The sequence below is a fragment of the Dipteris shenzhenensis genome, chromosome 30 (assembly GCF_047967505.1).
Source record: "Dipteris shenzhenensis isolate YYH24624 ecotype China chromosome 30, Dip_SZ_1.0, whole genome shotgun sequence".
Taxonomy (NCBI): domain Eukaryota; kingdom Viridiplantae; phylum Streptophyta; class Polypodiopsida; order Gleicheniales; family Dipteridaceae; genus Dipteris; species Dipteris shenzhenensis.
The window spans coordinates 4,197,494-4,219,690 of record NC_141625.1 but is presented as its reverse complement, the minus strand read 5'-3'; the positions used below and the strand labels follow the sequence as shown (position 1 = coordinate 4,219,690).

At 49.1% G+C, this 22,197-nt stretch overlaps 1 protein-coding gene across 1 annotated transcript in view; it reads right to left on the bottom strand.

Moving 5' to 3' along the window:
- LOC147881626 (uncharacterized) overlaps positions 1-21,717 on the bottom strand; it is a 160,092-nt gene extending 138,375 nt beyond the window's left edge. Inside the window, exon 1 of the mRNA XM_087401222.1 lies at positions 19,837-21,717. Within this exon, the coding sequence (XP_087257348.1) occupies positions 19,837-21,717 (1,881 nt within the window). The remainder of the gene's footprint in view (positions 1-19,836) is intronic.
- Between the last annotated feature and the right edge of the window lie 480 nt (positions 21,718-22,197).

The window sequence follows — 22,197 nt, the reverse complement described above, 5'->3', positions numbered from 1 at the left end:
CCCCTCCTGCGCAACAGCACCTCCCTCCTCTCCCTCTACCTGCCCCCTCCCCTCCTGCGCAACAGCCCCCCCCTCTTCCTCTCCTCACCACCCTGCTTCTCCCCCTCCTTCCTGCGCAGCACCTCCGTCCTCTCCCTCTACCTGCCCCCTCCCCTCCTGCGCAACAACCCCTCCCTCCTCTCCCTCTACCTGCCCTTCCCCCCTCTCCTGCGCAACAGCCCCCTCCCTTTCTCCCTCTACCCGCCACCCTGCCCCCCCCCCCTCTTCTGCGCAGCCCCTCCCCCCCTCTCCCTCTACCTGCCTACGTCCCCCTCTCCTGCGCAGCTCTCCCCCCTTCTCCTCCCTACACCCTCTGCATCTCCCCCTCTCCCCTCCTAGCTCCAGCCCCCCTCCTTCCCCCTAGTCTACATCCGTCCTTTTACTCTCCCTCTCCACCGACACCCCTTCCTCACTCTTTTCCTCTCCATCGAAGCATGGGCCTGCACTGGTGGCTCTGCTACGGAATCCTCTCGTAGCAGATTCCGGGCTGAACCTCGACATCAACACCTCCTCCTCCCTCCTTGCCTCTCCAGACCTCGACATCGACACCCCCTCCGTACCCTTTTCCTCTCCATCCGACGCCATCGTTCATGCCTACCCGTGCCTCTCGCCACAAGTACAAACCCAGATTACCCCGCGATACTTTATTTGTTGACTTCCATCGGGCTCGAGCAGGCCACACGACAGGATCGGGACCATCTTCCATGGCATCACTTGGCAAACGCACCACTGATGACCTGGGTGCCGGGTCTACACCACAAAGCACTTCGAAACGACCTCGAGCAGTTGATTCACCTCCCTCCGACAGGATCACTATCATATCGGATGAGGAGCTATCCCCCTTTTCGAGTTCTTCTGATTCAGATCATGGAGGCTCTGACTATCTGCCCCCCACAGGTACAATCAAAACACCATCCAAGGCATCCAGTGGGCACAGTGGTCACAGTAACGGTGGCGGTGATTTGGCCCCACAAAGTACGGCTTGTGATCTTCCACCCCCAGCTTCATCCTCCTCGATCATTCGGGTGGTTTTCAAACCTTTCCTCGATCCCACACTCAAGCTGTCTAGTATCTTGTCACCTGATGAGATAGCCCGCATGTCTCTCGTGGAGTTTGATGATGTCACACTTCCCCAGGTGGACGTCCAAATGTGTACTGCGTTCATTCAGTCTTATGACTTTGCAACAGACACATTCGGATTCTTGAATTCCCGTCACATGTTCACTCCTAGTCTCGTATCCACATATCTCCGTCTTCCCACACCTCCCTTTTTGCCACCTCACACTAGCTCACCCACATTCCTGTCCTTCTTGTCTACCTGCAAAACTCATCGCAGAGGACATGAATGCAAGAAAGTTCTCGAGGGAAACAGCCGAGAGGCGCTTCTAGCGAGGTATTTGTTCACACACTTCTACTCTGCCCCAGGCCACTTCTTCATCACCAAGGCGATCCATTCTGCCTTAGACTCCATCCTCTCGGTCACTCCCTATGATTTCGCCTCACTCTTCTACTCTGCCTTTCGTAACACAGTTCGCAAGCGTCTAGGCACATATACCTGTACTTGTGGGCCCCACCTCACCTTCTTACTTCATCAATGGAAGGCCAACCCTCCGCCCATTGTCACAGGTCGCCTCCCTTCCATATCTCTCTCCCCTCCTGTCACCCCCTCTTCCACATCGTTCACTGTCACTTCCAGTGTTCCTTCCCTCGGGACTGCCTCTTCTCCTCTTTTGCTCAGGAGGACACCTCGGCGAGCGCCACCTCCGGAAGTCTGCACCGGAGCTTCTTCAGCATATTCTGTTACCGGTGCCACAGGGTTACCATCAGTGACATGTCTTGTATCTCCATCAGTCGTGCCCATGCCAGGACTTGCCTCTCCATCAGTCACACTTGTCCAGGCTTCTCCAGCGATCTCCAGACTTTCCATGGGAGGGATTGCACCAGGTACACCTCCTGTTGTACCCGTGACGACGACTGTTGTACCCGGGACTTCCTCGACAGGTGTATTGTTACGCAGGACTGCAGCTGTTTCGTCTTCACCCCCTACCACTTTCACCGATGCAGTCATCACCACAGTTCAGGCGACCTCTGACCATGGTTTGGACCAGGTATTGGACCTGAATCTTAGCCTGGGACCCGACTCCCACTCCCATGGGCTTTCTCAGGAGATGTCATCCCAGGGTGTACTTCACATTTCAGCCTCCCCAGGCAGAGACAGGACTAGAGACGGGAGTGGGAGCCCCTCTCGCGGAGATGCTCCATCGGCCACTTCAGCCTCAGAGGAGGTATTTGAGGGAGGGATTCCAGGTACTTATTGGTGGGGTAAGGGGTGAGAGATTTCAGATTTCGAGATCAGTCCGTCAGGGATGCCCCCTTGCTCCTTTCCTTTTTTTATTCGTGGCCGAAGCTATGAGCATCTATGTTAGATCTCAAGCTGACATCTTTGGGCTGAGACTTCCTATCAGAAGAGAAGAGGAGCTGCTTGACAGTGAGTTGGCTGATGACACAGCGATTTATTTGGATGCCTCTCCACAGACATTGACTTCTTTCAGGACAGCATTGGATTTATTTTGCTTGGCGGCAGGGGCGCAGATAAATTGGCATAAATCCAATGGCTTTTGGATCAGTGATGAGGACACTCCAGTTTGGGGACTTGACATAGGGTTCACTTGGGTTCAGAGGGGTGTGCCTATCAGGTATTTGGGCTGCCAGGTCGGCTTGGGTATTTCTACCACGCAGCAGTTTGCTCCCGTGTTGGAGAGCATCAGAAGGAAGCTTCTCTTTTGGAGCTCAGCCAAGCTGGATCTTGCCTCTAGAGTTGTGGTGGTCAACCAGGTCCTCTTGGCCACGGCCTGGTTTATTTGTTCATGTTGGTGCCGTTCTAGGGACTGCATCATTCAGCTCAGAAGACCGATCAGGAACTTTCTCTGGAGTGGGCTTGATGGCACAGCAGATGCCTTAGCCAGGGTGGCTTGGGAGACCCTCATCCTCCCTACACAGGATGGGGGTCTCAATATTATTGATCCAGATTTACAGTGCAGAGCCTTACTTTGCAAGATAGTGGTGCGAGGACTTATGCCAGGACAGGAACCGTGGAAGGACTTTCTTATCAGCAGCATACAGAGGTGCACACCTTCCTCAGGAGGAGACTGGATGAGCAGTGTTAGATGGATTTTCACCTCAGCACACCTCAGATCACCTTCATCCCCTCTCATGGTTGCCATTCTGAAAGCTTGGGCTAGTTTCAGAAGCTCTCTTCGGAGGATTCCTCCTTCCTCCCGGGAAGAGATTGATAGGCAGCCCATCATGTGGAACGACAGTATTTTAGATGATCGTGGCAGACCACTAGGTGCCTCACTCTACATGCAGTGGGCCAGGTGGGAGAGGGGACCTGCTTCTTCTTTGGGATCTTGGAAAGCCTTCCGTACGCTTCCAGAGGAAACCAAGTCAGGGTTGATAGGACATCTCAGAGGGAGTGCAGGGAGGATCTTGCAGATTGAGTCAGCCCTTCCAGAGGCTTGGATAGACACAGATGATATGCCTCTCACTACCTCCACTTGGGCAGGTACTTTCTCGAGAGGCGGGGTTCCACTTCAGGTCTTAGCCTTCCGAGGTGCACAGGAGGATGCTTTGGTTTTCAGTGTCCAGGATGGTGGCAGATTGCTCAGATCTACAGATGATATATTGCTTGAGTCTGCTTTTCAGCCTATCAGGGTCGTAGGCCTTTTGATGCAGGGATCAGATTCAGAGTGGTTCTTAGACCCTGACCCCCAGTTACTCTCCACCGGGTCTTGGAGACTTTGGCTCTATGGAGGAGTTCCCATCAGGTATTTACAGTGGGACCCCGGAGAGTGGGAGTGGATTGACGCGGGGCATCGAGAGAAGACCATCCCCTTCTTTCGTTACACGGTCAGTAATGCCAGGAGATTTCAGCTCAGTAGTAGAGGTTGGAGACCCTCCAGAGTTCCTCATTGGGAGACTTTTGGTATTACTGCGGATCAGCAGAGGTACTTCTGGAGGAGGCTCTGGAAATCCCACAGGAATAGAAAGATCACTATCTTCTTTTGGCTTTCTATTCATGGAGGGATTGCAGTGAACCTTTGGAGGTCCAGATTCGGAGCCGACCCTACTTGCCCTCGTTGCCTTTCTGCTTCGGAGTCTATTCAGCATTGCTTATGGGATTGCAGACAGGCGAGATTGATTTGGATGGGGATAGCCAGGATCTTCAGTCACTTTGCCCATTCCCCACTCTTTATGACTTGGGGCTCGGTGGCTTGGCTTTCTCTTACAGGACCTCAGGTTTTCTATGAGGGACTTGACTCCTCCCGGGCCATTTCAGTTCGACATCATCGGGTTGAGCTCTGCTCGTTGGATGTGGTTACACACCGTCCTTTTACAGCTGTACATGCCTCTGTGGATACTTCTTGGGAGATTATAGCGAGCATAGCAGCCTGGCATATCTGGAGATCCAGATGCACAGAGGCTATGGAGGGTACTCAGGTTCATCCCTCGCACACATTGGCTAGTATCTGGACAGACATCGTACACACTCTGATGGCCGTATGGACGGGTATGCAGGGGGACTCCCGTGCAGCCTCAGCTAGGAGGGCTTCTTTCTTCAGGGAATGGAAGGATTCTCCTTTCTTCTCTGAATCTACTACAGGGTTGAGATGGCACTTTCAGCCTCAGCCTTGGTTTCTTTCCACCTCACTCTGAGGGGGTTTTTTATTATCCTCATGATTTCATGATGTATTCCGCTTTGAGCTTGCTCTCGCGGGTTTTTGTTCTTACTTAATAGAAGTCTTTTTCATGGAAAAAAAAAAAAATCTGTGGATTGCCCACCCCTTCATGAAAATGATATGTTCACAGCTTACATAGCTGCTTCATCGGGCCCACCTCTTTCAAATATTTCCCTGGTGGAAAAACAGAATGAAGATTACAGCCAACTACTATCTGTCCTTCACAAAAAACGCTCACCAGTATGTGGGGAAGAGGAGGATCTCACTCAAATCTTCACCATTCCCTTGCAGGACTGCCTCGCACAGAACAAAAAGATCTCCAGGGCCCCGACATGTTTTGTGCACTTGGACAAATTGGCACCTACAGGAAACCTGTCAACCGAGGAAGAGGGAGCTCTTCCTGACATGTTTGAGGAATTGGGGGACGTCATTAATTTGGCGGACAGGATGAATTACAGCGACAGGTATGCGTGGATGAAAAGGTCCCTGCACCTTGCTCAGCGTATCATGGATGACACCTTCACACAGCTTGGGACAGCGGTCTTCAATTCCACAGGTTATGCTCATAAGCTCCTCTCTCAACAGCAACATTTAAAGAGAGAGCTCAGGCAGCCCAGCAGCGCGCCACTAGCGTAACACTTCGACAACAGGAGGAAAGGTGGCAGAAAGAGAAGGACTCAGCCATACATGAGCGTGACATCGCTTGGAATATTCAGAAGGCTGCCCTTGAGGATCGCCTCCATAATCACAGGCAGGAATGGGAAGCAGCAATGACATCTTTGCGCAGCCATCATGCTGCAGCCCTGGCAACTTTGCACAGCCAGCATGTCACCGAGGTGACCAGATTTCACCAGGAGATTACCAAGTTAAAAGAGTCTTTGTCTTCCTCTGAGATTGCCAAAGAAAAATCAGAATCCAGAGTGGCTGAATTGGAAAAGAAGCGTGCATCCATGGAGGAAGAATTCACAGCTCTTCGGATGCAGTTGGCCACCCTCCAGACTTCCCAGTCCACCTTGCAAGAGCAAAAGGATCATTACTACCGGCGATACCACCGATATAAAGACAAGTATGACAATCTGAGAAATGTGATGGACACGCTTGAGTGTGAGGAGGAAGCACCCCATCCACAGATACCTATGACTGAGCCAGAGCAAAGGGATGCGCAAAAAGCCACAGAGGCAAATACGAAGGCGGAAGAGGAGAAGGCAGAGGAACAGGCTGCAGCTTTACCACCCTCTGTAATCTCATAGAAGAGTTGATACATGGCTGTTGGTGTTTGGGTTTTTTTTTGCACTGTTAGATTTTGCCAAGCTGTTTGGCCCTCACTGTAAATATCAGTGTTTTACCTCAAGTTGTACTCAGTTTTTTCTGCAATTTTCCATGCTGTCCCTTGTAATACAGCAGTTTGTTTTTCACATCTCCACTTAATACAAATCTTGGATTACTCCCACGGCCAACCACATGGTCTGTACTCTGTCCTTTTCCCACTCCATCACCATATCCATGGTTTGAAAGTTCATCTTTATTTTTCTATGACGGATTCGTCCAACCTTTCTATTCACCGGGACGGTGAATGATAGTGGCGGGGGAAACTGTTACCTTATCACACGACCACCTGTCGACAGGCGTTGACCACATGACGACATCTGTTGACCACATGTTGACCATGTGTCAACACAAGTTAGCCACGCGATCACACGGGTTCATCAGGAGTACTGTCCGAGGCTGTCAACCATAGGTCGACACATGTTAACCACAGGTGAACACATGTTAACCACAGGTCGACACAGGTCAACCACAGGTCGACACAGGTCAACCAGGAGTACTGTGTCCAAAGTGATCTCATCAAGAGCTGCGCACATGGAGAGTGAGCTTAGCACATGGAGCAGTCAGGAGTATTTATATTACACAGTGGTTCAGTGATACAGTGGTGCAGTGGTGCGGTGAACCAGCTCACCTGCACATGGAGAATTTACACCATCGGGCTGGCGAGTCAGGGAGTCAGAAAGTCGCCGAAGCCATCAAGAGGTGCGGTGAACCAGCTCACCTGCACATGGAGAATTTACACCATCGAGCTGGCGAGTCAGGGAGTCAGAAAGTCGCCGAAGCCATCAAGAGGTGCGGTGAACCAGCTCACCTGCACATGGAGAATTTACACCATCAGGCTGGCGAGTCAGGGAGTCAGGAAGTCGCCGAAGCCATCAAGAGAGCCAGCGGCGCAACGGCTATCCTCAACAGCTAAGGAGATAAGAGGATGACCAATGGGAAGAAAGAGGGGAATTCTCAGTGAAGAAGGGACCCTCCAAGGCGGGGGATGAGGATGAAGGAGAAGGGAGAGAGAAGAGGAGGATTCGCATTGGGCATTCGGCATTCGGCATTCGAGAGGGGAGCGAAAGAGAGGAGAGTGAGGAGAGATAGAGGCTAGAGCTACGAGCTCGCCAAGGAGAGAATGTGGAGAGACTTGTGTGCACCTTTTGTCTACTATGGGGATAGACCTGTGTATTCTGCTGATTTGCGACTTGTGTATTCTTGTGACTTGCGACTTGTGACCTGGGGACACGTCCAGTGATATGTACATTGGCCAACTCGGTCACTTTCTCATCTCGCTTGTCTCTTCCGGATATGGGGATTGTTCACCAGTGTAGGATTTTCTTATTTTTGCTTATGTTGTGGAGTTCACCGGTGATTGTCATTTAGCATAGTGCACTCGTACGTCGTTGTCCACTGCAGTATAGCATACGACACTCGCACACTACTGCACGGTGCGCTCTGCACGATCCATTGCATTAGAGCATTGCAAAACTCATGCTTCTCACGCCAGTGGCCTTTGGCCTCCGGTAACACTTCCGGAAGGATAGGAACCCCTCCCCCCCAAACAGGCTTGGGAAGAAGGATTGTCTAGTCCAATCTATTTCGGTCGCATACATTTAGTTTTAGTTGCCTTTGATCATGTTTGACTTATGTTAGCCATTATGGAAACTTTTTGGTGCTCCAAACATGGCACAAAAAGTTTGAGATTGCTTTCAGTGTAACGTCTTTGTTAGCCAAAGATGCATGGGGTTTAAATATTCTAAACATTCACATATATCTCCTTGCTCATAAGGGGGAAATGATGTTGCAATTTATGCAAGGAGATCAACCTTGGGCTGCCATGATGCAATATTTGCTATTACAAATCACCACCTCTGCTTTTGGTTATTGACAGCCAACTCAGTAGGATTTTCTTTTTGGGCTATATTGATGGCAGGATCAAAGGCGGTCCTTTGGTCTCCAAAATGTTATTTGATTGGAAGCATATCCTCTCCCACCTAGAATGGCATGGCCACAACTCTTTGCAGGGCAATTCTTTAACAGCTGAAAGTATACATTGATCAAAGGTCCTTGACCCTTCCCTGGCTTTGTAGGAACCCAGACATTCCTAATTTATTAGTGTCCGCTCTGTGGCTGATGTGAGTCATGATGATGGTACCATGATAACTTTTCCTTTGGCTGCCAAACAATATGGATCAGGGATGCATTATCGTCCTCTATGGCAAGATATTACTCAAATGCTTCGGCCTTTTGTTAGAAATGACCCAACAGAGGGTACACGCAGCGGAAATAATGCCTAGGAGCTCACACAGTGTGCGGTGTGGGTGTGGAATCACAAACTTCTTTACTTATATGCATTCAATAGGTGTGCAGACTCATTAATAGACAATGAACCAAACTAGATAGAGAAACCACCAAATAATATATTTCCGTCCACAACTATGGACACAATACAAGAGAGACAGATCCAGAGTCCCACCAATGGTGTGGTCCTCTGATCTTACCACAAAGTCCTTCTCCTATCTGCTGGCTATCTCTAGACTAGAGTCCGCGTGCTCCACCTCGAGCGTGAGTAGACTTTCCGTCTAGGATGATCCTCTCCACCTTGCTGTCTGGAAACCAGCCTAGGTGGGCAGCCTCCTGGCTAAGTCTGCAGCCCTGCTAGCACCTCTCTATCCTCCTGAATGTAGGTCCAGAGGGTGGCTGCCTGCTGCTCCTTTCTGCTCTGGATCTGCTGCTGCAAGTGATGTGAAATGAGACCTGAATGGCCCCCTTATATAGCCCTCAAGGGCCTGGCCAAAAAACCGACTCAGTCTGTACAAAAACCGACCCAGTCTGTATGAAAACCGACCCCACAGTTCCCCATTTATGGGACTGTGGGCTGCCCTTTTGGGGCACTCATTACAAGGGCCCTTGGCCCACCTTTCAAGGGCAGATGCCCTATAAATACAGGGTCCAGTCCCCCCCAAAACTTACTGCAGACAGTGCGCCTCCTGTCTAGATCCATCGCAATCTGTCCCAGCCATACTTCCGCACTTTTCTGGCCCTCTGTCCTGCACATAACAGATCTAGATGTGCTGCCCACATGACAGCCATGATGCTGTCTATGTGGCAGCCCTTTTCTCTCTGTTTCTGTTGGGTACTGCCCTAGGTCTCCCTCCCCCATGCTCTCCTCATATGGGGGCTTACAGATGGGGAGGTGACCTTTCCAACACCCCCTCTCACCGACACATCTCAGCCCAATGCCAACACATCGATGAAGATGCTCCAGTAACTCCCTGGTCGTAGTCCTCTGGAACCTTTCGGTGTCGAAATCTTTTCCTGGCTTTTCATCCAGTGGCTCCTGCTCCACCAGGTCCGGTTCTGCTTCCGCACACCATCCTGGTACACAGGTCCATCTCTGGTAGCACCTCCTGGTACCACCTCCTTCAGTCACATTCCCGCCTCTGAACTTGAGCAACCCTGCCGTCACGATCTTCCAGTCGTCCCCCTCATAATGAGTGAACAACCTGGAGTCTTCCAGGCACCATGCTCTGAGGGTCTGTTTCAACCCGTCCTTCCTTTGACAAGGTCTGCAACCAATGAATATTTCCAGATAACCTGGACCATGAACTCTCGCTGAGTTCTCAAGCAGGTACTCTTCTGGCTTTAGTACGCTTTGTCCACCACCTTCTAGCAATCTGCGTCCGAGATTTGAAGAAGCACCAATACTTCCCCTTCTGCCTTCAAAGAAGGCCAATTCTTTCCAATCTCTTATCACCTGAGACAAATGAAGAGCATAATCTCTCCACAGCATGCTATAAAGGCTCAAATGCAGAATATCAAATACATACCAGACTGTTGTACTGCCTGAATGTTCGCTCTGAAAGCAAACCCTGTACCTCAATGAGGCACCTGCCAAGATCCTGTGTAATCCTGTACTGTCCCCTTCTGAAGTCCAGCATCCATCTGACCAGGAGACCCCAGGGCTTTCCATGGAATCCACCCTCGTGTCAGTGTCAACAGCTACACATCTGGAAGGTACCAAGCGCTCCATACTGTCCTTCACCTTCACAAAGGCATCTGACTCCTCGTCGACCCAACTCTCTATGTCAGACATCCTTACTATGATTTCGGGATCAACACATACCTGACCTCGGTAACACTCGGTGATGTCACCAGGAACAATTCTTCGATTACCACATTAGCTTTGGCCTTTCCCTCTGAATCTGGGTCAGACTCCTGTTTGTTTTCCAGATCCGCCTTTTTCTTTCTGCAGTCCTTTGCAAAATGTCCGGGCGTATCACAATAGAAACACTTCTTCTTGTGCTTCCTCTTCGAAGTCCCCTCGTCATCAGAATCATCTTTATTGGACTTGCCACTGTTAGGCTTGCCCTTTCCCTTACCTACGGAATCCTTCACCAGCATCGCCTTGTCGTCTTTGTCCGCGTTGTAGAGCTTCTCCCGAGCTTCCTCCTGTAGCAGTAATGGACACAACTCCTCAAATGTCAGAGGTTTGGTCCTCTGTCCTGCTGTCACAGCCGTAACAAAGCTCTTGAAACTCCGAGGCAATCTCCTCAATACCATCAAGGCCAGATGGCATGAGTCTGTCTTCTGACCAATCGCTGCTAACTGATCCCGCACCACCTTGACCTTCGTCAAATGGCTATGTACCGTATCGCCTTCTTCCATATCAAGATTGTAGAGTTGATGCTGAAGAAGCACGATCCGGGAGGTATTATCTGTCTCGTACAGATCCTTCAGGGTGGCCCACGCCTCTACTGACGTCTCAGCCAGCTGGATATGCGGAAGAACAGAGTCCGCCGTAGTCCCTATGATTATTGCCAGGGCATGGGCATCTCTTTCTTCCCAAGCTTCAAGCTCCTCTCTGTCTACTGCCATGAGTACCTTCCCTTTACTGTCCACCATGTCTTCCGGCTTCGACTCCTCTCCCGTGGTCAGCTTCCACAACTTCCGAGCCATTAAATGACTCCGGATCTTCACTTTCCAGATCGGGTAATTAGTCCCGTCCAGGTTCCCAGACTCTCCAAAGTTAGGGATAGTGAAAGAGAGAAAACTGGAGGAGGAGGAAGGAATAGCAGGGGGTGAAGAGGCTGTCGACATCTCTACTGTATATACCACTCAGCAAAGACAACCAAACTCAAATGCAGTAAACCAGAACTCTGAACGCACCTGACTGAACCTGAGTCACCCTCCTTCTCGCAAGGGCACAATCCTCCAGTCGTGGAAGTTGATTCCCAAGAGCTTCTGAATCAGGGTCGTCCTTCAGCAAGGTCCCTGCCTTCAGGCTCCCACACCTGTGAGCCTCCTACTTGGGCTCTGATACCATGTTAGAAATGACCCAACAGAGGGTACACGCAGCGGAAATAATGCCCAGGAGCTCACACAGTGTGCGGTGTGGGTGTGGAATCACAAACTTCTTTACTTATATGCATTCAATAGGTGTGCAAACTCATTAATAGACGATGAACCAAACTAGATAGAGAAACCACCAAATAATATATTTCCGTCCACAACTATGGACACAATACAAGAGAGACAGATCCAGAGTCCCACCAATGGTGTGGTCCTCTGATCTTACCACAAAGTCCTTCTCCTATCTGCTGGCTATCTCTAGACTAGAGTCCGCGTGCTCCACCTCGAGCGTGAGTAGACTTTCCGTCTAGGATGATCCTCTCCACCTTGCTGTCTGGAAACCAGCCTAGGTGGGCAGCCTCCTGGCTAAGTCTGCAGCCCTGCTAGCACCTCTCTATCCTCCTGAATGTAGGTCCAAAGGGTGGCTGCCTGCTGCTCCTTTCTGCTCTGGATCTGCTGCTGCAAGTGATGTGAAATGAGACCTGAATGGCCCCCTTATATAGCCCTCAAGGGCCTGGCCAAAAAACCGACTCAGTCTACAAAAACCGACCCAGTCTGTATGAAAACCGACCCCACAGTTCCCCATTTATGGGACTGTGGGCTGCCCTTTTGGGGCACTCATTACAAGGGCCCTTGGCCCACCTTTCAAGGGCAGATGCCCTATAAATACAGGGTCCAGTCCCCCCCCAAACTTACTGCAGACAGTGCGCCTCCTGTCTAGATCCATCGCAATCTGTCCCAGCCATACTTCCGCACTTTTCTGGCCCTCTGTCCTGCACATAACAGATCTAGATGTGCTGCCCACATGACAGCCATGATGCTGTCTATGTGGCAGCACTTTTCTCTCTGTTTCTGTTGGGTACTGCCCTAGGTCTCCCTCCCCCATGCTCTCCTCATATGGGGGCTTACAGATGGGGAGGTGACCTTTCCAACACCTTTTCTGCCGGTGCCACCACTTGAGCTTAAGGATAGGCTTGAAGATTGGAATCTTCATTCCCTAGATTCATCATTGCATCCTTTGAGGCTGTCCCACACTACGGTACCTTCCTTGTATAAAGTTTTGCTGCCCCCACCTTGGGCTTCAAATAAGGCAAATCAGCTTTGGCACAAACAGGGGCTTGAGTTGTTCTTCACTTGGGTTTGTTACTAGGCACTCTGGACTCTATGGAAGGATGGAAGAAAGAAACCTAGATCTTGTTCCATGCCTGCATTGCCTATCTATTAAGAAGTCCATTCAGCATTGCCTTCGAGATTGCAGACAAGCCAGGCTTGTTTGGAAGTGGATTGCAGAATTTTTGAGTAAATTTGCTCCCTCCCCTTTCTTTATCACCTAGATCAATGGCTTGGCTCTCTTTATCGGGCCTCAACTGTCTTATGAGATGCATTGATCCTCTTTGGCTTTTTCAGTTCAATGTCATTTAATTGAGTTATGCTCTCTGGATGTTATCCCTTCCTCTCCTTACAGACGTTCACATGCCTCACTAGACACTTGCTAAGAGATCACACTGAGATTATCAGCCTGGCATATCTAGACATCCAGATGCACAAAGGCACTTGATGGTTCCCAGGTCCACCCTTCTCACACCGTGGCCATTATTTGGACAGACACGGTACACACTTCGATGGTCATTTGGTCGAGCATGTGGGATAGGAGGATCTTTTTCCTCGGGGAGTGGAGAGGCTGTCCTTTCTTGTCACAGGTCACTACAAGTTTGAGGTGGCATTTTCAGCCTCAACCCTAAGACTTGGTTGTTGAGTAGGGCTTCACCATTTCAGGTTCTTCACATGCTATGCACAGTGTGTTTTGGCCTTGAGCATTGTGCCTTTGGGACTTTTCCCATACTTGATAGAAGTCTTTTTCTTGAAAAAAGAAAAAGAAAATTTCATCTCTATTTCTCTCTAGGGAAGACGCATCTAGGCTCTCTTTTGGATCCCCAAATCTTAAATATTCTTTGGACTCAGCCCCCTTCAGGTCATCCAACATTTTTAATAATCTCTTCCTCTTTGGATGTTATCCCTTCCTCTCCTTACACATGTTCACATGCCTCAATGGACACTTGCTAGGAGATCATAGTGAGCATATCAGCCTGGCATATCTAGAGATCTAGATACACAAAGGCAATTGATGGTTCCCATGTCCACCTTTCTCACACCTAAGCCACACTTTGACGGGCATTTGGTCAAGTACGTAGGGATAGGAGGATCCTTCCCCTCAAGGAGTGGAGAGGTTGTCCTTTCTTGTTGGAGAGGTCACTACACATTTGAGGCAACTCTAAGACTTGGTTGTTGAGTAGAGCTTCACCATTTCAGGTTATTAACATGCTATGCATGGTGTGTTTTGGCCTTGAGCACTGTACCCTTGGGACTTTTTTCGTACTTAATGAAGTATTTTTCTTTTTTTTCTTCTTTTTTTTTTTGCAAAAAAGAAACTTCTATTAAGTATTAAAGAAAACCATTAGAGCAAGCTCCATATGGGAATACGGGATACACCATGCAATGCATGAAAAGCTCAAGAGCCAAAAAGAAAGGATTGGGGCTGATAGTGCCATCTCAATCCGGTAGCAACCTCCGAGAAAAAGGGAGAACCCCTCCAAACTCGAAGAAATACAGTCCTCCTAGAAGAGGCTGCCTGTGAAGGGCCCTGCATGCTAGCCCATATGGCTATCAAAGTGTGAACCGTGTCACTCCAAATACCCGTGAACACCTGTGATGGGTGTATGTGGGTGTCATCCAAGGCCTCTGTGCATCTGGCTCTCCAAATGTGCCAAGAGGAAATGCTGGCCATAATCTCCCAAGAGGTGTCCACTGAAACATGTGAAGCTCTGAAAGGAATATGTGGTGCATCCTGAAGAGAGCAGGGCTCTTTCACCTGTCGGCGGATCGAGAGTTCCCAAGAAGAAGGCTCACCCTCATAAAACACCTGGGCCCAATAAGGGATAACCATGCGACCAAGCCCCAAGTCATGAAAAAAGGGGAAGTATGAAAAATGCTGAGTATCTGAGCAACTCCTTTCCAAATAATTCTCCCTTGATCGCAGTCCCAAAGGCAATGTCGCACTGACTCCTCTGCAGCATGACAGCGAGGGCAAGTGGGATCAGCCCCAAATCGTGATCTCCACAGGTTCACTGCAATCCCTCCATGAATAGAAAGCCAAAAGAAAAGAGTGATCTTTCTATTTCTGAGGGATTTCCAGAGCCTCCTCTAGAAATTCCTACGCAAATCTGCGATGATGAAGAAGCTATCCCAATGGGGGGCTCTGGAGGGAATCCAACCTCTACTGCTCCGCTGAAATCTCCTGGCATTACCAACTGTGAAACGAAAGAAGGGAATCCCCCTCTCTCGGTGCCCATGATCTATCCACTAACACTCTCCTAGGTCCCACTGCAAGCACCTGATAGGTGCACCTCCATATAACCACAACCTCCAGGATCCCAGGGCCAAGAGCAGAGGGTTGGGGTCTAAGTACCACTGCAAGCCCGCTCCATGGTCCACAAAACCAGCAATCCTGACAGGCTGAAAGGCAACCTCTAGAAGAATATCATCCGTGGATCTAGAGAGTATACCTCCATCCCCAATGTCAAAGACCAGATCATCTTCCCGGAGACCTCAAAGAGCGATCACCTGTAGAGGAACTGCTGTCCTTGAAAAAGCTCCCATCCAAGTGGTGGAAGTAATAGGCATCTCAACTGTCCATTCCACCGGCATGGCTGCATCTATCTGCAGAATCATGCATGCTACCCCTCTGAGGTGACTCACAGACTGTGGCCTCTAATCCTCAGGTAGCCTGATAAAAGCCTTCCAAGTGCCTACTGTGTAGGCAGGGCCTCTCTCCCATCCAGACCACTGCATATAATGGGAAGTGCCTAGAGGTCTGCCATGCTCATCAAGTATACTATCGTTCCAAATGATCGGCTGCCTATCAATCTCTTCAAGGGTAGAGGGCGGAACCCTTCGAAGAGTGTTCCTGAAGCTCCCCCAAGCTTTGAGGATGGCAGTCATGAGAGGAGAGGCAGGAGACCTGAGAGAGGCATGAAGTATTTTTCTTGCAAAAAGAAAAAGAAATATTCATCTCTGTTTCTCTCTAGGGGAGAAGCATCTAGGCTCTTTCTTTTGGATTCTTTGGGCTTAGCCTCATCCAAAATTTTTAGTAAATAGCAATTTTTGGTTTCCCTTAGTTACCTTATTATTGTTTACTTTTTGGGTAATTCACAGTGAGGAATGTAGATTTACTACATTATGGATTCCCTTTGAGAAAAGTAGGCAGATGCATGAAGGTTCCCTTCTGTAATTGAAAAGTGGAGCTAAGAAGCTTACTACACCTGTGACAAATTCAACGGGCAATGTATTCTGTTTTCCTGAACATCCATAAAACTACATAGAGTCTCCAAAACAATAATCAAACACCACCTCATCTGCCTCTCATACATGCACATGCGCATGTCCATACTTATATATACACAAATAATTTACAGGTATACATTAGATTACAAGATGCAAACACTGCTGTACATATTGCAGCACTTGCCTAGCATGCCAACTGATTGTCTATATTACCGTCTTGCTTCCATGCATAAGTCCTAATAATATCATCAATCTCTCTCAAGGACACCAAAGGGGCACCAGAAGGAGGATGCAGGATCATTGACGAGCTGAAATCTGAGAATGAGAAGCTCAAGAAAGAAATGGAAGCCTTGCAAGTAACCAAGGGAAGCATGCTGAGTTCACGCAGCAAATCACAAAAATGAAAGCAGTTATACTGATAAAAAAAGGTATAGGAGCACCCAAAAGGATCTCGGATCTGAAACATTGGAGGAAGAAAAGAGGTGGCATTGAATGTGCTGGGCCTAACAGTAGGTGACACACCCATAGCAGATGCTGAAGCCCTGTTTGGCAAGATGGGGGTCAACCTTACATGTGAGGAACCCTGGAAGGTGGGTAAGGCAGTTACACCAATGAGGCCCATGGTAGTGCGCCTATGGACAGTGAGTATGAGGGAAACACTGAAAGGTATCAGGATTTCCCTAGATCATGATCCCACACTCCTACAGCCGGAGGATAGGGGCGAGAGGATGGTGCGGGTGATGGCAACAAGACAAGAAGGAAAATGGGCAGCCTACAGAGACGGCAAAGTGATCATCCAAGAGAGGACAGATAACGAAGAAAGGGAATAAGGGGAGGTGGACAGCACATGACGGTGTCTGATTCATGAGACGAGAGCACAAAATAGGCTTGGTATGGTGGTGGGGAGCTGTAATGGTGCCCTCTGGTCTTGACCGAAGGATTTCTCAAAGACCTACACCAATAGAGACGGGATTTTCTACACTGAGACACATAAGAGCCCAAAGCGGGGGCTGCCCACAGTGACAAGATACACCTAGGAGTCAGCCCATAGCAGAGAGATGAGGAGAGACAACGGGATGCGAGGCCCTGGAGGAGTGACAATTCTCTTCAGATCGCATCTGAGACCCCTTCCAGTGATGCGAAAGGAGGAGCATCCACACCACATGTGGATATGAGTTCAGGCACCTGACACACGACCGATATTCATTGCAGTATGCTACTTTCCCCGGACACATCATCATATGCGAATGAGGTCACCACAAAGGGACACAGCCCATACGAGACAATACATGGTGATATCACGGAATTCTCTAGGCAGGGGAAGATTCTCCTCCTAGGTGACTTCAATGCGTGTACAGGGAGCAAACAGGTTGGGCTGTTGGACTTCGGAGCTGACCTCCTCAGAGTACTAGAGATAGATCCAGCAGAGCTTGGGATAGCGAGATACTTAGAGGATGCACCATAGGTCACAAGATATGGCCGACACTTTCTAGAGATGGAAGCAATGCATGATTTGATTATATAATGGCCTTCACAGATGGCTTTTTATCCAGAGAGCTCACCTATTTCCCACATCGAGGGGGTACGAGTAAAGTGGATTACCCTAGCCTTTGACTCAAACATACATGAGCTCACTGTCCCACTCCTATCAACTACCATGCCCGCCATAGGATGAGACCCACCGGCCCCTACCCGTGTAAAAATATACACTTTGACCATGCCCTTGACGTGGCCTATATGAGCCACATGTCTCTTGAGCCACCGACCTCCATTCAGGGATGATGCAGACCTCACCCATGTCTCGAACACTTTGGTATCAATGGTTCAGGATGTTGTCGCCATATCTTTCCCTATGACTCAATCCACAGCACATTCTCCAACTAGGAAGATGCCCCAGAACCCATGGTTTGATGATGAGTGCCACGAGATGAGATCTCACCTCACACGTGAGCAGGCCTTGGGACACCTTATGACATTTAAGGTACAACGGATATCAGGGCGCTTGCCATGCCATAAGAGACAGGCTTTCCTCACATATTACTAGCCAAGATCTATGAATCGGTACTAGAGAGCGAGATCAGCTCTTACACAGAGGCACATGGGCAACGAGCTTTGAGACAGGCTGGTTTTGGGAGGTAGGATTCCAAGCTTGACCATATCTTCACCCTACAAGCTGTCATCAAGAGGTGAGATCGAGATCATAGAAAATCTACGCATGCTTTGTAGACTTTTGAAAGGCCTTTGAAACAGTCCCACGAGCTCGCATGATTAGGACACTCCAGGAGATGCAGATCCCAATGGACATGATCTGGGGGGAGCTTGTATGAATCAATTAGAGGGAGAGTACAAGCCCTTGGAGGCCTGTCAAATTGCATTGAGAGCACGATCAGATGCCTCCTCTCATCGACATTCTTTGGGCTCTACATTATGAGATCACGACTTTCATTCATCGCCTAGGAGGGAAGGGATCCTTGCTTGCTGATCTAAAGATACAAATACTACTGTACACAAATGATGTAGTGCTCATTTTCGCTTCAGTGATAGGCCTACAAAGACACCTAGAGGCCCTAGAGAAAGAGAGAGACCTAATAGTCAACCTTGGCAAGACCAAGGTTATGATCTTCAACACCTCACGGGTAGTACTTCCTCGACAAACTTCACTTACAGAGGGGAGCCGGTTGAGACCATACAATCATACACCTACCTAGGGGTGGTCTATGCGGGGCCAGTTTTCATGAGGACTCATGCAGCCAGGGCACGACTCACAAAGGGCAGTGAGCTCTAGTCCCACTAGAGCGACGATGCTTTCAGGCACACTTCTAGGACCCCCCAACGAAGGGATGCCTTTTTTGGCACACTTGTGAGGCCGATAGCCATGTATGCAGCATCCTTTTGGGGGAGCAGCCTTGAGGGAACCAGAGTTTGCCACCAAGATCCAATTCTACCATGAACAATTCCTGAGAGAGTCAAAGGATGGAGTGATTACCAAGCCACAGTATCCAGAGGACAGACGGATCTAACATGCACTGAGGATTGCCATTGGACAGATGCGAGTCTCGTCCCATCGGCTGAGGATCGAGGTAGAGAGAGCAGCAAATTTGCAAGCTATGTACATTGGCAAAGGTGGAAACAGAGAAGCAATTCCTATGCATTTGCCCCGCCTACTATGAGATCCGAGGACGATACCATTGCCTCTTTCAATAGGGACACAGGTTCAGGCCACTCTTCCGGCTGATCCACTTCCATGACCAGGTCTGTATTGGCATATATGATGGAGATGCAGTGACTTAGAAAGACCTTACTGCAGCAGATCATACAGCGGGAGGTGACAGTGCCACAGGAGACAAACCGAGCACAGCGACACGTCACCGACTTCAATGCCTTCGAGTCAGCCCCAGGTCACAGTGGGGTAGAGGATGAGATAGCTGACATGAGGGCAGCATGGATCAACAGGAAGAGATGGCGTGAAGCAGTGGAGCCACCACACACGCTGCAGAGGCTGACCAGAATGCGTACGATACAAGTCCAACCCATCACTGCTCTACTCGGGGGAGATTGTCCGAGCCGAGGTGTCACTCTTGATATGGCCCACTGGATACAGACATCACGGAGACCACACACCCCGCCCGGCAGAGATGGCTTGTGAGACCTCCGAAGATGTCACTTCTCTCTCTCTCTCTCTCTCTCTCTCTCTAAATGTGTGTACACGCGCACGCTTACATCACTACAAAAGAATATTATGCATTTTCAATTAAGGATGGATCTTGTACCTTTGATTGGGAAAGTCTTATATACATACAAATACATATACATGTATACATTAGATTACAAGACACAAACACTGCTGTTATTGCACCACTTGCCTAGCATGCCAACTGATCGTCTATATTACCGTTTTGCCTTCCATGCATAAGCCCTGATAATCTCATCAACCTCTCTCTCTCTCTCTCTCTCTCTCTATCTCTCTCTCTCTCTCCCTCCGTGTGTATGTGCACGCTTGCATCCCTACAAACGAATATTATGCATTATGGATTAAGGCTGGATCTTGTACCTTTGATTGGGAAAGACGAACCAATCGTATTATTTCTGCTTCTTCTTCAGAAAGCCAAAGCAATTTTTTGAGCTTCAGCCTTGATAGTGGACCGCCAAAAATAGCTTCTTCTTCTTGTTCAAAAGGTGTCGAAGCATAAGAATGTTCCACATGATGCTGGAGTTGTGGATTTGGGGTAGGAGAGTGGCTTTTATAAGGGCTCATAATTGGTTCGTTCTGAGACTGGCATATTAAAATCTCACTTTGAAACTGTCCTCTGTGGGGGATGGAAGTTGCACAAGTGCTGTTAGCACATGATGGCATTGCCTTTTCTTGTGGTGGAACCATCGAGTTGAAATCCATTTGACATAGGTTGTGGTTTACACCGTTTGGTGGGGAGAGAGAAAAGGAGTGCAGATTAGGTTGAGAGAAGGACGGACAACTCTGGGCAAGGGGATTGTAGCGGCTTGTCACAAAGGGTGAGTGAGCTTTCAAAGGTTTTATAGGTGTACTCAATGATCCGAATGCATGGGGCTGTGACAAACTATGATGGAGGTCAGAATGTGAATATGAGTTGGGTGATTCACCATTGTTACTTATTTCAATCTTTTCAACAGAACAGCCTTTTGTAGGCTCTTCATACACAGAAGCCTTGATAGATCGCTCTACCCATTTTTCAGGTAATTGAAGAAAGGTTGCTGAGTGGACGTTTGAATGTAAACCAGGTAGGAAGGCGATGTCACATACTGAGAATTGAAGATCCGATTTTGTAAGGTCCGACGCATTTCCTAACTTGTTCTCAGAATACTGAGCTGAACCGTTGCTAGGGGGAAACGCGCTAGCAGTGGTTGCCTTTACTTCAAAATTTGCGAGCTGAGGGTGAAGTCTACATGTAGCATCAAAATTTTCGTCCTGTATGAGTCTTGGGGACATTGACCGGTCTCCGCGAGAGTCACAACCAATATGGTTTAATTGATGTGACACAAAATCGGTTGAACGACTTCCAGCATGCCCGTCGAAAGCTCTGGGCGAAAACCGTTTCAAGAATACTTCTTCTTTCTGATATTGCTCCCAGATATCACTGATTGATCCTGAAGTAATATCGAAGGTGGAGGTCACTGTTGTCTCGGATGGCATTCTAAGAGGTGCTGATTGAGGCCGCATGCCTGTATTTTCACATTGATGAACTTCTGAAGCCTCCAAACCATGCTCCGATCGCCTACTCCTGTGGGCCAATTCCTCGACAGATTGGGAAGAGAAACGCTCGAGGAAAATCTGTTCTTGCGCTGGATACGGTTCAGGGCGACTAGAATCGTCGGCACTCGAACGGATTGATGAAGAAGTCACGCCAGCATTTTTCTCGGCGTTTGTTGTGGCGTCCTCATCAATCGCAAGCTTAGAAGAACGCTTGAGTTGGCCATCCTTATTGTAGCGTGCGTCTGCGAGACCCCTACCGCGGCTTAGTAGCTTTGTTAACCTTGAGGAAGCTAAGAATAATCTGGTCGAACGAGCAGTAATTCCTAGCACATCACCTAAGCTTGATCCCTGTAATGTGAACGTCAAGCCTTGTTTCAGTGCATTTTGGACCAAAACAACCAGATTCGCAGATACAGGAGCTTCCTCCTCCACCGAGCATTGTGCAAGACCCCAGTCCAACCTCACCATTCCGTTTTCTTGAGAAAATCGATCTTCATCCCAGCATGTATTTTCGTCGCATCCTTTCTGACACGCGAATTCATCGTTGACAACGTAATCGTCCTCGGACGCCGAGCCACTGCGACCTTCGCAAGCCGAGGTGTCTCTAGGATCGGCCGCGATATCACATACCGGGGAAAATTCAAACGCCGGAGAGCAGGAAACGTTCTCGCAGCTCGAAGGTGGAGCATGCATATTTGTTACCATGAAGGCCGCGCGATCACCACAAGGAAGAGAGAATTCGCGAGGATTCAGAAGCTGCAAGGTTCTCGCCGGGACCGGAGAAGGTCATGGCAGCGAGATGTGCATACCTGGGAGGAGGAAGGTTGCAGGAAGCTTGAAACTGGAGATGGAGGGGGCGAGATTCTGATCTTCCTGTGCGCGTTCGTCCTCGAATGAAATGTGTTTACAGCTCTGTTACCAATCGAAAGGCTATGAGAAGGTGGGATGATGGGAAAATGGGAGGAGAAGGCAAGCTCAAGAAGGTGGCAGGACGATCTTGGAGAGCAGAGATGGAGGAAATGTGAAGCTTTTGGAAGACGATGAAGATGGTGGAGTTGGCGCCTCTGATGAGTAGTCACTCAAAATCCTTCGTTTGTTTAATGTATCAAGAATCTATACTTCTTTACACTTTACACTCGCAGCCATTTCGAGTTCCCTTATTACGTAGGATTTATAACCTTGACC